Genomic DNA, 15,178 nt, shown 5'->3' with positions numbered 1-15,178 from the left:
ATTTACTGCTTGCAAACCAGTGATGGTAAGATGATGTCATGGGGTAGGACTGGATAAGTCTGACTTCTTCCTACTCCATTCAAGCATGTACTAGGTATAAGCAAATTGATATTGGATTAGCATTTGTTGGATATGTGTAAAATTATGTGTGTTGACATATCAACTGTCTTTACATGCTTGAAAGAATAAATCAAATCAAATCAAAGATAAACAGTATAGATGACGGATGTGTTGTATGTTGCAAGCTTTAAAGAGGAAGTATTTTTGCTGGGCAATGGAAATGAAATGGTGTTTTTATTGTATCCATCCTCTCTGAAAATGATTGTGTGTATAGTATTTTCCTTTGAAAATAAGTAAGACACAATAGTATCCTGCTGTATCTAATGACATAAACATATGTAACAACATCACCATGAAAGGCAGTCATGTTACTTACTGTAATTACTGTACGTGCCAAAATAAAACACTAAATAAACCAAAAACATCCAAGATCACATACAGCATATTTTAACCATAGTATTAGAATTTAACAAACTTTTGCAAACATTGGAGTTGTTCAATTGCATATTTGCCAGAGTTTCAACAAAGACAAGATGACTTCTCTGCCTGCAAGTAAAGCATTAATCTGCCCATCATGAGGTAATGACAAGGTGACAGAAAAGTTCATACAGATGTCTACAAGCATTCACATGAGATAAAACTGCTACCATTTGTGACTGTTATTAGGCATTTCTTTAACTATAGCTTGAACAATGCAGCTAGGCAACATGATGCATAAAGAAAGCTTCCTTTTTTAGTTCATACTCTTCCATCTTTGCGACATCTGTTGAATGAGGAAAGAATTACTGCTTTCATAGATTCCTCTGCCTCACTTTCTTAGCGCAGTGGTTTCCAATACAGTTGATTTAAGCCTTCACTTTCTGCACTGCATAATTTTGGTTCAACAATAAAGAGACAGTGCCCTCCCCATAGGATGGTTTCCGCTCTGAGTTTATTAGCATATGGTGTATGTATAGCTGTTAGCAATAGTTGCTGCACAATAAAACACTCAGTGTTTATCAAGTTTGTGACCACATGATATGTTTGGTAATTGTTATAAGTAGCAACAAAGGTTTTCTAGAGGCACTTTACTATATGTATTATGCCTACAGTCTATACTTAATGGCTTGTACAATACAAACTCATTCTTTGTACTTTATACAATAGTGCAAGTTTATAATGCAGTTTGTTCCCTCATCACACTCTAATATCGTTAATGGATCAAATCTGTAAGGAAAGCCCTCTGAACATATTTTTCTCTTAGTCCTCCTACATAATTTCAAACCATAAGGGAAGAGTATTGTATGCTCCTTATTTTTTTTTTTACATATTTATCAGTCATTGTTATAAAAAAAATCATGCTACTGTTAAATACAGAGAACTAAACTAGTAAATTCAAATATGCTTCAGTGGCAATGGCAGCTGACACCCCTGCTGTGAGATTTGGCCAAGAATTTGCATGTCTACTTGCCAGTAACAAGAATTAAAGGAGCCAGTTTTCTGACAATATACAAGGACTGAAAGGAAACCCAAAGGAATCCCAGAAAGTGTACAAAAATGGCAATAAGAATTTTACAATTTATAACTTCTAAAAAAAAGTAATTATAGCATTTCTTTTTTCCCACTGGACCGTAATTTAAAAATTTTTTTTTTTTTTTTGATTTTATGATTCACTTATTGAATTCCTTAGTTGCTCTTGTTAGAGGCTATAACATCCATTAACACCAGTGGTCATGACTAGCGTCTGCCTTCACCAGCCGATTGTCTACCCAGAATCCTGCAGTGAATGCTTCGGCCTACCGCTGATATGAGAACAATCACATCCAGTGAGAAGCCGTGAGCATCTGGCTGCTCAGAATGACAGAAATCCTTTATCACATGCTTTGAAGTGTATAGATGAAGGGATGTTTTCCTATAGGTTGACCAGGGAAATGCATTGCTGGCTATCTCCAACTAATGATTGATTGTTTCAGTTTGTCAAAACATACAAAAAAACATCATTGTTAAAGTTTTAACTACCAACAAAAAAAGAGGATACTAGATGTCTTGCTGAGTAAAGCTAATGGCTAACTCTGCATGTTTTATGTTTTAATTCCACTGTATTAGAACAAGTTATGTGTATGCCATACATTTGTATGTAAAACCATAATGTATTTACATTATGGTTTTAAAGTGTTTTTTAATGTCTGTCATTTTATGTATTTGAGAAATATTAACATATGGTGAAATTGCCATAGCATGAAAATTTATATGTTAGAGAATATACTGCAAATCCCTCAGATAATAAACATGTTCAGTACCTGTAATTATCTCCTAAGGAGCACAGCAGAGCCAGGTGAGGATTGCTGGAGTTGTCCTGTCCCTGCAGAGCAGCTGAGGAACAGGGATGACAGACACTTCAGGGCTGTCCACCACAGCCTAAATCTAATGGATAAACCTATTATGTGCACATGGTTGCAGGGCGATAATGTATATTTACATATATGGTTTTTATATCAAACACAGTAATGTAAAGAACAAGGGTGTAGACATACCAGAGTATGACTCATGAGATGCACCAGAGGATGGGTTCAAGTTGTCTGTTCTTGCTAAAGGAGAACGACTTGGTTGTAGAGGGTGGATGGTTAAACAGTCTGTCAGCATGTCCTGGGTCACATCAGTACTGGATTTCATCTTGAGAAATGACACATAGGACATAAACATAAACAACTGTGAACAGCATAAATGTTAATGTGAGTATTTTCAATATTAGCTGTGGCCAATTTACAAAACCATAATACAATTCCATCAAATATTTTCTTTACTTCACTACCTATTATCAAATAAAGACAGCAATGAAAAAAATCAACTAAAATGGTAATTATGTACTTACTGTACATAAGGGATTGCGTTACTTTAAAGCATGTATACTACTGTCTCAATTATTTGCAGATAAGACACAAAACAGCTATAGAATGCTTACCATATATGGTTATAAAGTATACAGATAAACTGAAGCTATGATTTTGCTGTGGTAAAAAACACATGTATTCTACATTGAGAACCATCAGTGAACAATTATAATAAACACTTGTAATTTGAGTTTTTGATGAAAGAAGTTGTGCATGTGGGGGACTTTGTAAAATGGCACCTTTTTTAGTAACTACCCACCTTCTTTGTCTGTATCTATGGTGACATAACCCTCAGTAAGAACTAAAGAGCATAAATCTCACACACACATGCAAAAATCTTAACTGCAACACTGCAGTACCATAATGTAGAAAGATGTAATGGAGTCACCCTAAGTGAAAAATAAATGGGGTGAAAAAACGGAAAGAGATATGACAAACTAATTATGTGTATTTTTGCGTGAACAGAAGTAGCGGCTGTACAGTATAAACCCACATATGGTACATACCCAGCTTGATGGATGTTTTCATCTGACTGCATACATGCTGAGATGCAAGTTAATGAAAGTAAATGACACTTTTCTGTGCACAGTTGAGTTGCAGAACTTAACAGAGTGAATACAGAACATGTCACGGAGAGTACGTACTCAGTACAGCTAGCTAATTAGGATAAATGAAAGAACAATGAAATGAAATGTGTGAATGTTGCTTCTCCTTTGTTCATGACTGTGATGCTGAGGAAATGATGCAGCCTACTTGCAATGATCACCAATGAGATATGGTCAAGGTGGAAAGTGATTGACTACAAAAACGTAATAAATCTAATATTGTATACAGATCTAACTCCATTCGTCAGCCAACACATTCAGCAGACTGTTTACATGCACGTAGTGTTGTGTACTTGGTGTAAGGGTTCTAAATGAAACACATTCCCAAGAACCAAACTGAAAAACTAAAAAAAATTTGCAAACTGTTTCACGACATGCATTTACCTTCTTCCGTAACTGTCGTTCTTTTGTAGAATGGGATTTCACATGTTTCCTCAAGGAGCTGGGATCAGTGTAGCGCTTTGTGCAGCCAGGCACTTGACAAGCATACGGCTTCTGTACGATCACAGACGTATGCAAACCGCATAGGTGCAAAGTCACACACACAGTTACACAAGCTTTGAAAGACCACACAGAATTGTAAGTGTGCCTGTGCTTGGCTGCCACTCACTGTGTCCAGGTGTGTACGCTGGTGTTTAGCTCTGTCACTTGAGTTGCTGAAGGCCTTGTGGCAGCCTGGGTGCTGACAGAGATATGGTTTCTCCCCTGTGTGGCTACGCAGGTGGATCTTCAGATTTTCTAGTCGAGAGAAAGCTTTCTTGCAGCCCTCAAACTGTAATAGATATAAACACAGTAGCAGTTTATACATTATTACATTAAAAATGACTTCATTAATCTGAAGTTCTTTACCTGTTTGGTGGTTGGCTCTATTCGGTGCAATATTCAATATAAGTTCCAGAAGCATCTCTAACCTAATGTTACACATATACTATGAGCTTATTAGATGGAATCATGGCAGACAAAAGACTGCTGACCTCAGTGTGTGGGAGGGAGTGGAAAAGAAAATATAGAAAACGTTTCAAAATAGAGAAATTACTGCCATTTAGTCTCAATTGATGCTCAAGTTAGCCCTAACTGCTCACTGCTAGTTTCATGGTGAATAGTCAGGCAGCTAAGCAGCAAAGCCCTGAGAGGGAAAACATTTGGAAAAGACAGGAGCATCTTAGGTTTATAGCAAAGTTATGTTATGTATTGACAACTTGATCTCATGGTTATTCTTAGTAGTGTGCATGCTGTTTTTACATATTTGATTATTATACACCAGCCAATTCCTATTTAAATCATGAATTATTTAAAAAAAAAGTACTTGTACTTTACATGACTACCCCAAATTAAATTCATACTGCTCTTGAACCCTTTTGATAACACTCATGAACCTAGTGTTTTCTAACAGGTAGATGAAATCATCATTTGTACTTTCTGAGTGAAGAGTCAACAGCAGGCTATTCCAAAATGCTAACACCTCCCCAGGCCTGTTGCTACTGTCAAGACTTTCTCAAAGAAAACCCTAAACAAGGTCACAATATTTGAACTACCTACTGTTTTCTACTAAAAATCATAAATAATGTCTCTGATGGTTGTGAGTGCCACCAGCAGGGGTCAGTGTTTATGCACATATCATGTATTGTCATTTTGTTTTCTCTCCTTTATCTTGCATCACCTTGACAACAGTTGGTAGCTATCAGTTACAAAAAGTTGTCACTTTCAGCTGACTAATCTTAATACACATTGAATCCATGATTGAAAAATGATGAAATACAGCATCGCAAACTGTACATGGCGTGCACTTCACAGTAACAGCTCTGTTTTGCAGTATCATATGACCACAGTGACTTCACTGCTAAAATATGTGTATCACCAAAGATTTTCTTCTGTATGACCAAAGACTTCACTCTCTTCCGGCTTGCAGGGGGGTTGGAATGTCCTTACTAAGCTTTATAGAAAAAACACAGACCATGCCCTGTTTTGTTATTTTTCCTCCAAGACTGGATTCCTCACATACTGATACCTCTTAGTCATGATTGCCAAAGCCAAATTAAAATGCTTTTTTTCTCTCTCCAGTAATAGCTCACTAATAACTCATTCCACCGAAAAATGCTCGCCCTTCTTTCTGATCACAACACAACTATGTCCTGTCAACATCTATTCTCCTCTAAACTCTAGCAAGTCCATTTGCTTCAGCATTTGAATTTGAAAATAAAAGTTGTTAAGTCCTGGATATTGTATAAATGTATAACCAGCACTGAATATGAAGACTTCTTAACATTTTGTTAAATTGGAAACTGAACAAACTTGCAGGAAAGGGATAAATGCTTCTCAAATCCACTTCCCACACACACGAGAGTAAATCTTCTCTCAACACTATTTCCAGTTTTATCCTACAACACTAAATGCTTCTTCACAAGTGGAGCACTAGCAAAGTACACCAGTCCTAAATATAGTTTAAAGAAATGAAAGTACCACAAGAAAAGCAGCACAGACAGAGATAAATAGTCTCTCAGAACCCAAGTGAACAGACAAGCGAGAACCTGAATAAAGCTAAAACACTGCCAAGACTCCAGGACTAGCTAGGTAACTGTGTAACTCTCTCTCTCTCTGTCTCATGAAGTTCTCATAAAGCATGGAGGGCTTTTTAGTTTGTTGCAAGGGACGTTTGAGCTGAAAAGAAAGCAGCATGACTCTTTAGTCTAGACCAGTGTTACAGCCAGCTTCTGACAGGTCCTGGCAGATACTTGTGACCTGGCCGAACAATGACAGCTGCAGCAGGTGCCAACAGCAGCTGTCCAGTGCCCAGTCTTACTCTGAGGTCATTTCACTCTGGACTCCATTCACTTCACCAGTGATATTTCTCCCCTCTTTGCTTTTTTGTTCAACTGGATTATTGTGAGTGGTCACTATTAGTATTATACAAAATAATCACAAGTACCTCCTGGATAGGATCCACTATTTTTTATCAGCAGGCTAGTTTTCATTTGCTTAAAATTTTTAAAATGTTTGCAATTTGTTTACTAAAGCAGACTAAATACACAACAATTATTATTACATTTGTGAAAATGAATCCAAGGTAGCGAAGCATCTTTTCCTGATACCAAATCCAAGTTAGTTCCCTCGAAACAATTGTAAGGACAGTGCTTAAAATGTTGTCAGACTTGAAATCTCATGAGGACTGTATTCAATGGCATTCCTAAAGCTTGAATTACAAGCTGTAGGGAACTTTATTAGCTGAGGAGGGAGCTGAAGTTTCATTTTTACTTTTTTTTGCAAATGCAAATTGATCACAGCATGATTAATGCATAGTGACAGAAAGTAAATTAGGTAAAGTTAAAACAGACAAGAGTAAAAACACTATGTACTCAGTCAGTATAACTGATATTAATTGAAGGGGTGTTTTTGTGCATAGCATTTTCAGTGTGGTAGTAGAAACAAGCCATATTCTCACTTCCTGAGCTGTGCACATAACAAAATTTTAATAGCAAACAATAATAGCACAGTGATATTTATAATAAAATTGTGTCCTGATTTATAATGACTGTGAAAATCTGTTTGGGTTCAAATGATGCTTTTACAACCTCTTGTTTAAACCACAATGACAGACATATATGGACTGTTGAGTCAAGGCTATGTTATTGTTATCAGACTTTTCAATCATTATTTAACAGTCTCTGAGAAGACAGGTACAAGTCTGAGCCTGCCCTATACATGCAGTGTGTAACTTTAGCTACCTCATTGTTCAGCAGCTGACTGGCACTTCATTTATCATGCATCGGTTTATTCACCTGCCACTCATTTCCTAAGAAAAACGGCTCTACATTTTGGCCAACTGTATAATTTAAAAGGTTTGCTCTTTTAAGGGAAGTCACCTATTTCTAAATAATAAAAGTACTTTTAGCTAAGTGTTCTGTGAGATTCAAAGCGTTCATATCCGGCAATGACTTCATGCACAGCCTTTTGGCTTTTCAGTACAAATAATTCACATCAGGAATGGGAACGATAAGTATAATGTCCTGGCTTTTTCCCCCTTCTCTCTTTATTAGTCTGTGCTATAATTACTGAAACACAAATACAGTACATGTGTGCCTTTGTATCAGTTCTGCTTTTGTGACCATTAATATTTTCCTCCATGCTGAATGAATAAATTAACATAGCCCCATCCAGCAAATGTGGCCCCATGCGCTGCAACAGAATGGGCTTCAACTAATAAGTGAGTATTTTGGTACAAAAGGTCGACTGAAGGTATGCATGCAGTTAATAATTGACTTGCTGAAAGCAGCGACATGAAGCATGTTTGCCTAGTGGTTTGTCAATTACTCATCTAATTCTCAAGTATTTTCCCAGTGGCAGTAAGTAAAAGACTTAGTAAAGAAAAAGGTTAAAGGAATGATGATGTCTGTCCATCTGTCTGTCTGTCGGTTGGTTAAGTGGGTTACTGGGAAATTTTGCATGGACATTCATGGGTCAGGACAATGCATCCTAATGATTTTGGTGATTCTCCGACTTCTCCTCTAGCTTCACTATGAGCCTGACAAATGTTGCTTTATTTAAATATCTCTACAACAATAAAGTGGATTGGCATGAAATTTGTTATAGATGGCCGCGTTGCCCAGACAGTGAATCCTTTAGACGTTGTTGATTCCCTCACTTTTCCTCTAATGCCGCCATTAGGCTGTTGTTTTGGGGTTTCAGTGAAATATGACTCTTCATCTAATGGCACCATTAGGTTAAAATTATTAACATCCAATACTTTGGTTTATGATGAAATACCTGCAAAACTAATGACATTAGCATAATTTGTGTTTGTTGCTTATTAACAAATCTTAACGTGTTAACACTCTAAATTAAGATGAAACATGGTCAACATTACACCTGCTTAACATTAAAATGTAACCATTGACTTTGTGAGTATGTTACAGTAGCATGTTGATCTAAGTATCACAGGAGTGCCACTGTGCATGACTGTCGACTCTTATTTCTACATTCTAGACTGAGATGGGAATCTCTACATTGTGAAATTTTTCACATCACATTCAAAAATAACCAAATTAAAGGCTATTCATTAAACTGCAACACATCTGAAAGAATGAGCTCATTCATCTTGAAGAAACAAAGATACTAATTCACTGATAATAGAGCCCGTGGATAAATGCCAATTCCTTGGCCACAGATGCAGACCTGTAGAGAGCCAGCCTATGGGGTATCGCCTTCCCAGAATAACAGCCAAGTTTGTCAGACGATGGCCTGGCATACCCCCTGCTGCTGACAGGCCTAGTAGCTACTAGACAGCCATAGTTCTGTGCCAGTTCTAAAGTGCTAGGCCTCTTTTGAACTGATTTAATAACTACATAATTGAGTTAATTCCCATGTCAGTTATCACAGTACTCTGCTAATTACCCAGTGGCTAAAGTTAAGAGGAGAAAGGCCATATTTCTGAACAAAAGCTTGGCCATAAACACAGTGCACATGAAGGCATTTGCCTTTAAAAAGCCTTTGTTTTCTGCAGCCTGAGCCTTGAAAGCTTTCAACTAGATACTGTGGCTTTGAATGAAACACTCAGCTTTGTGAGCCCCTGATATTCATCATGTTCCTGCCTTGACTGCATTCACTCAGCCTCCTCACAAATGAGTAAAAAAATCATCTGACTGAAAGCCAGCTGTGCTATGTATTGTTTGGGAGTAAGAGAGCATAAAGTATCTTTTTGCAAAGAGGTAGAGAAATTAAAATTATGTCAAAATATAACAGTATTGTAGTATAGGAGTAGTGGCAGTAGTACAGTAGTATAGTATTGACTTCAGTTGCAAGGAAAGAGATAGTGATGTGATATGCATGTTGTACCGTGCACTTGTTGGGTTTTTCTCCTGAATGCACCCTCATGTGGATTAGAAGCTTGTATCGAGCATTGAAAGGCTTGAACTTGCGTGGACAGCCCACCCAGTAGCATGTGAAATCCTCAGCCTTCCGCTGGTCCACATGTAGCTTTTCTATGTGCCTTACCAGCTCCTCCTTTTGGTCATAGACTGCGCTGCAGTCCAACCATCCGCAGCAGTGGGTCCCATAGTCCTCCATCTCTCCTTCTTCTTCCTCCAGCATTGGGACCTGGGGTAAAAAGCTCACCCCATGCCTTGGAGGAACCATAGAAGCTTGTGTTAGAGGGTCCTGAGATAGGCGCTTTATTTTGCAGTGATGTCTGAAGAGGTGGATGTGCTGGTGGGAGTGGTAGGGTGGTGGAGGCCCCTGTGGAGTAGCAGCTTCTTGAACAGTAGTCAGCTGTGCTGGATGTAACTGTAGAGGTGGCAGCAGGTTGTTGATGGCTTGGCTGCAGCTCTCCGAAGTCTTCTCCAGTACCCCTTGTTTCTCTGGGAGGCATTGCTGCTCCACCACCATGTTAGCCATCTGGTTCTTCAGACCACTTCTCTTTTCAAGCATCTGCATACGGCCACACTCTGTCTGTGAGATCAGAGCCTGTGAAGAGCCTGGCATGCTGTAGGGATGCACCTGGGGGATACAACAACCCTGCAGAAGGTGACCATAACCTTCAGACAGCACAGGTGAGAGTGTAGAGTGGGAGGCTGGAGAGCTGCGGGAGCCATTGATGTACGCCACAAGAGAGGTGGGCGAGGTGCGTATGATGGAATTGAAATCAGTACCCATGACATCTGACAAGGGCGACATGGAGAGGGCTCTCTTCTTAGCATGAGATGGTCTAGGGCTTCCAGCATCACCTCCAAAGAGGTATGATGGCAAGGAAGCAGAGGTGCTTGTGCCCCCTGATATGGTTGTACCGGACATGGCCGTGCCAGGGGAAATGATGACCTGCTCACCTCCCTCACTGGCCTGGGTGGAACATTGAGGTAGTCCCAGTGGAGGAAGCACACGGTAGCCATACGGCCAGTCATGTCTGCCACTAAACACTGACTGTGTTTCAAACAGACTGAGGGTAGTGGATGCCAGGGATTCTCTGGACAACAAGGATCTGAAACAGATTGTTGTTTCCACTTTAGTAACATTCTTAAATTTTAGTGAGCTTATCATAACTGTAACTGTTATTGATATTGCCCACCTGGCATCGGTGTGGGGGATCAGCACACTATGTGAATTTGATGGAGGATGAGGCACTGCAGGTCCTGCAATAAATGGCTGGTCTGTGACAACAGTCATCGGACCACTGGTCACTGTCAGGTTGGCAGTAGCTGGCTGACCAAATACTTCCATGCTAGGCCCAGTCACAGAGCAACCTACTAGACACAAGCCCAAATCTTAAGAGACAGAATATTCAGTTAGCAGATACCTTATGAAAGCATATTGGTTCCAGCAGAGCAGCTACTTTTATCTGCATTCAACAAATCTTCACAGATCATTTCAGTCTTCCTATAATATTATAGTAATATCTGAAAAGGAATAACAAGTGCAAATCAGACTCAAGTACATCACATTTAGTTTGTCTGAACTAAGGTTTATTCTGTACAGTAGACTGTGAAATTTTCCTTGCCAACCTGAGCAGGCCACAGTTGCTTTCTGCTCTGTTAATCACTAATAAGCTTTTCACCTTCTTCCTCAGTAGAAAATGTAGGGACAAGCTTTATGCTTGGTTAATTATCAATACATGAGAGCAAAAGAAGTCTGACAAGAAGACAGTAGTGAAGAGTTCATTGGGCAATAAGTGAAGTATGAGGACGTGCATTGTAAATCAGTAGAGACGTCTCTCCACAACATGACTCTTGCAGACTTTTCACTTAATAGGATGTGTGCCCTGATGTCTCTGATGTAATGTAGACAGTGTGGGCGCTGAGCTGTGTGTTACATCTCCCTGGGTACTGATGAGATCTTTTTAACCTGTGATGACTTTTGTTTTCTTACCTTTGAAACTGTTGCAGAGCCCTGTTTGAATGGTAGTTGTCACTGTTGTGTTTGGAGGATAATGAGCAGGCACTTGCTGGTGTGGGGATGCGGTCAGTTGCTTCCCATTGGTCAACACCTGCCTGCGGAGGCTCAGGGTGGGCAGAACAACATGGCTTCCGCTATTTTTCCCAGAGATTAAGGAGTGGTTGGCCCCTCTTTTCACTTTCTCCATTCCTGAGGAGGAACTTAGATTGACCCGTTGGGGGGAAGACATGGGAATCACGATGGATTGGGACTGGTGTCCTCTGATCATGCTCAGTGATGGGGACACACTGCATGGAGACACCAGAAGCTGGCAACTTTTTCCACTCATGGCTGAAGCACGAGGAAGTCAATTCAAGTAGATGTGTTTTATTTACAGAACTGCTAGTCCACAGCTCATACCTACGAGAAGAATAGAACACAAATTATACAGTCCCAAAACCAATAAAATAAAATAAAATATGGTCTTACTTTGAACATCAAACCTTTAGAAAACGACTCAACCACAGTTTAACTATGCATTATACCCAAACAGAACTATTTCAGACTTACACATACATAAATCAGTGTTAGCCAAACTAAAAACTAATGCCATATAAAAGCATTGTATTAATTAGTAATTAACATTTTGAATATTTCTACACGTTTTATTTCACTATTATCCATATATATTAAATTTAAGACGTTTCTTCTTGTACAGGAGTTCTACCAAACAGTAAAAACGTGACCTTTGCTGTCAGGCTTTTCATCACACTGCTGTTGTCGATGGCTCCTTCACTCACCTAATGTCGCAAACCCTTTTTCCAAAGTGATATCAGGAATGAATGGCTGCGTCAGTCCGCTGAGCTGTGAATGTAATCTGGACAACACCAGGAGCTCAACTGTGGTGTTGCTCTCAGTTTGTGATGGGAGTGCCCTGAGCAGAAAGTCAAGCCTTAGAGGAGTTTCTCTGTTTGGACCGCGGCGTCCCACCTCGCTCCTCTGTCTCCAGGAACTTTGTTTTTCTTTCGCCGATTACCCTTTTGCCCTTGAAACGGCTTTATTGTGCACTACGTCATTTCAAACCCAGTGGACATTAGTAGTAAATAATTAAAGATTTTTTTCCCTCCTACTGTATCCTGTAAACTCATGCGCTTGCGTGTGCGCACGTACTACAGTCTTCAGGTGAGCGCGCACCTCATAAGAAACCCCTGAAAGATTGTACTAATGCTAGGATAGTTGTATATCGATAGACGAATATCATTTTTAGAGTAAATGGACTGTTAATGTAGATTTCCTGGAAACTCAGTCTTTAAATTGGGCGTCTTTGTTTCCATTTCTGCCTTTTGTGGGCTGTTTAAAACAACTTTTATCACGCAGTTTTAGGAAGGTTATCATGCGCGCAGGTAGCTATCGCTGCAGTGACAGTAGCTAAAGGACAAGTATATGGAGTAAATACTCTGTTAGCCTTTTACCTTCAACATAAATACAGCTTCTACATAAATGAGCGTTCTTTGATTCAGTATATTGATTGTTTTTCTTCTCAGTTAAACTAAGATAGTAAGCACTGGCAGCATGAGAGCAGAAATCAGTTCTGAAGTGGAGAAAAAAAATGCAATCAATTTTTTTGTGCACAAATTCTCTCCATTTTTCTGCCACTGGACACCCATGTGACTTTGTGTTGCACAAATCTTCTACCTGCTCTGTTCCCCTCTAACACTCTCCCCCTGGTCCTCCTCTGGTTTTCCACCTCAGCTCAGACCCCATTGTTAGGCACTTCTCTCTTGGCTGTTAGAGTGTTTGCTCTGTGGATCCTGCTCCAGATTGGCACGGAAACCAGCATGTTTATAGGAGGAGGGATAGCTGTTCTTTAAAAACATACATGGAGGAAGGGCTGTGCTGCACAATCTGCAACAATGATGAACTTATTGTCTGACAGACAGCATCCACTAAATGAAAATGCATGTGTAAATAAACCGTGCCAACTGTGTGGCATAATGGTGGACAAATGGTGTCTGCAGTCACTCATACTGACTGCTGAGAGTTTGCACCGAACAGAATGATGGGTTGTAGCTAAGTGTGTAAGATGCAGTGGGTTGTCATAGCTTATGGACTATTTTTTCTATAATATGCATCAAATCAAGCTTAAATTAAAAGATACCTATTAAATTATCTGCTGAGTTAAACCTTTTATTTCTCTATGGCCAGTTATAAATTGTACTGTGGTCATTTGTTGACTTAGATTGATTGCTTAATTTCAGATATATTGAATTAATAAATATATATTTAATATTAAGTGGTAGTGACCTCTGGTGGTACTAGAGAGAAAACACTTAAGTACTTTGCTCCCAGCCTGTCAAAGTAAGTTAGTGGGCCTGCAGTATTTTCAGTGTTTCACTTCATCACAGTATCATTTTTCAATTTAATCTGATGTCATTAAAAATATTTTAAATTGCCTGTTCTATATAGTCTCCTTATCCATCTGTTCTTTTTTATTGTAAGTGTTCCCTCTTTTGCCAGCAGGGGATACTATTAGCACACCAATGAGATCATTCAATCTGCTTAATGTAGTAGGGGTACACATTATCAGATGCCAAAAAAAAAAAAGAAAAAGAAAAAAGGTCTAAAGATGTAAGAAAGTACCAAATTGTGAGACTTGGGAAGGTCGAGAAGATAATACTGCTGTTTACATGATTACATAAAACACTTTACATCTACAGAGATCTACTTGCATCAAGCCGTGGTCCACCAGCAGCCATGTGATGTGTCCTTTTTGTCCCTCAACTAAGTGAGTCATGGTGTGTTTCCAAATTTCAGTGTAACAGGATGGCAAAGCATCTAAGCTTGAGGCAGAGCAGCAACATGGATGCTGCCACTTGCATTTCTTCTGAATGACAGACACTTGGAGCAGCGTTTTCATGCTCATAGTCAACATTTACATTTTACAGCCTTCTTGGTCAAACTGATACAAACTCTCAGCATCTTTCTGAGGAACTGATTTTAATAGATGCAACAAAGTGGGGAAAAAAAGACCAGAAGAAGACCAAATGAGATATAAGTGTGTACCAATTGTGAAGAGCTCCATTTTTAGCAGAACTAATGCTCTAATAGACTCTCCACCACTTACAGAAACCATTTCCCCCCTTCATGATGACAGCATCAGCACTCCTGGAGTTGGCAAAGCATTCATTCTGGTGTCAAGATGAGAAATCACCGGTGATTTCTTTTTTTAAGTTACAATAGTCACTTAAAGTAATGCACACCACAGTGGACCTGTAATTAATTAATCTGCTTTTGATTTGATTTGCTAATGACTATTCATGTCAGATACAAGGTTAATAAAGGGTGAGTCGACCCTTTTAACTGCAGCTGTAGGTGTAGGAAATATCAGTTTACTGGTACGATCCTTCATTATAACTGCTCCTATTAGCCCAAGGCACCTCATATACTTACTCTCAGCATATTAATGGACAAATATAGTGTTACACACGCCCATATCTGCAATTACATCACAAGTTTCTCATAAACATTAAAATCATTCATGTTGTTTTGTAGCCAATAGTATTAAACTAATGTTTTGTAAAGATGTCTAAACTAAAAGGATAATAAATAGTGTGCCTTTAGAGATGTAGCACTATCTAGTGTACAGGAAGTTTAGTAGGGAGGAAAGAAGCATCTAGTCATCTCCTCCTCTGCTCCTCTGTTGTCAGTACCAACACCCAGGTGAAGATGAATATGAGAGAGATGGGTTTCTGAGCATCTTCCATCTCCATCCATCAATCTTAGCTG

General features: G+C 39.1%; 1 protein-coding gene across 6 annotated transcripts in view; it reads right to left on the bottom strand.

Annotated features, from left to right (window-relative positions):
- glis3 (GLIS family zinc finger 3) overlaps positions 1-12,279 on the bottom strand; it is a 15,447-nt gene extending 3,168 nt beyond the window's left edge. For 2 of the 6 annotated variants that reach the window (XM_020618646.1, XM_020618650.1), the window contains exons 1-8: positions 12,193-12,279; positions 11,387-11,812; positions 10,590-10,785; positions 9,365-10,502; positions 4,146-4,307; positions 3,920-4,030; positions 2,574-2,712; positions 2,340-2,412 (exon numbers count right to left, since the gene is read on the bottom strand). In XM_020618646.1, the coding sequence (XP_020474302.1) occupies positions 2,340-2,412; positions 2,574-2,712; positions 3,920-4,030; positions 4,146-4,307; positions 9,365-10,502; positions 10,590-10,785; positions 11,387-11,741 (2,174 nt within the window). In that variant the 5' untranslated portion in view covers positions 11,742-11,812; positions 12,193-12,279. Of the gene's footprint in view, positions 1-2,339; positions 2,464-2,573; positions 2,713-3,919; positions 4,031-4,145; positions 4,308-9,364; positions 10,503-10,589; positions 10,786-11,386; positions 11,813-12,192 lie in introns of all 6 variants that reach the window. The other 4 variants (XR_002276456.1, XM_020618647.1, XM_020618648.1 and 1 more) reach the window with 4 other exon arrangements.
- Between the last annotated feature and the right edge of the window lie 2,899 nt (positions 12,280-15,178).

The sequence above is a fragment of the Monopterus albus genome, unplaced genomic scaffold (genome assembly GCF_001952655.1).
Source record: "Monopterus albus unplaced genomic scaffold, M_albus_1.0 scaffold208.1, whole genome shotgun sequence".
NCBI classification, from domain to species: Eukaryota; Metazoa; Chordata; class Actinopteri; order Synbranchiformes; family Synbranchidae; genus Monopterus; species Monopterus albus.
The sequence above is the reverse complement of the archived record's forward strand: the minus strand, read 5'-3'. Positions and strand labels throughout refer to the sequence as shown.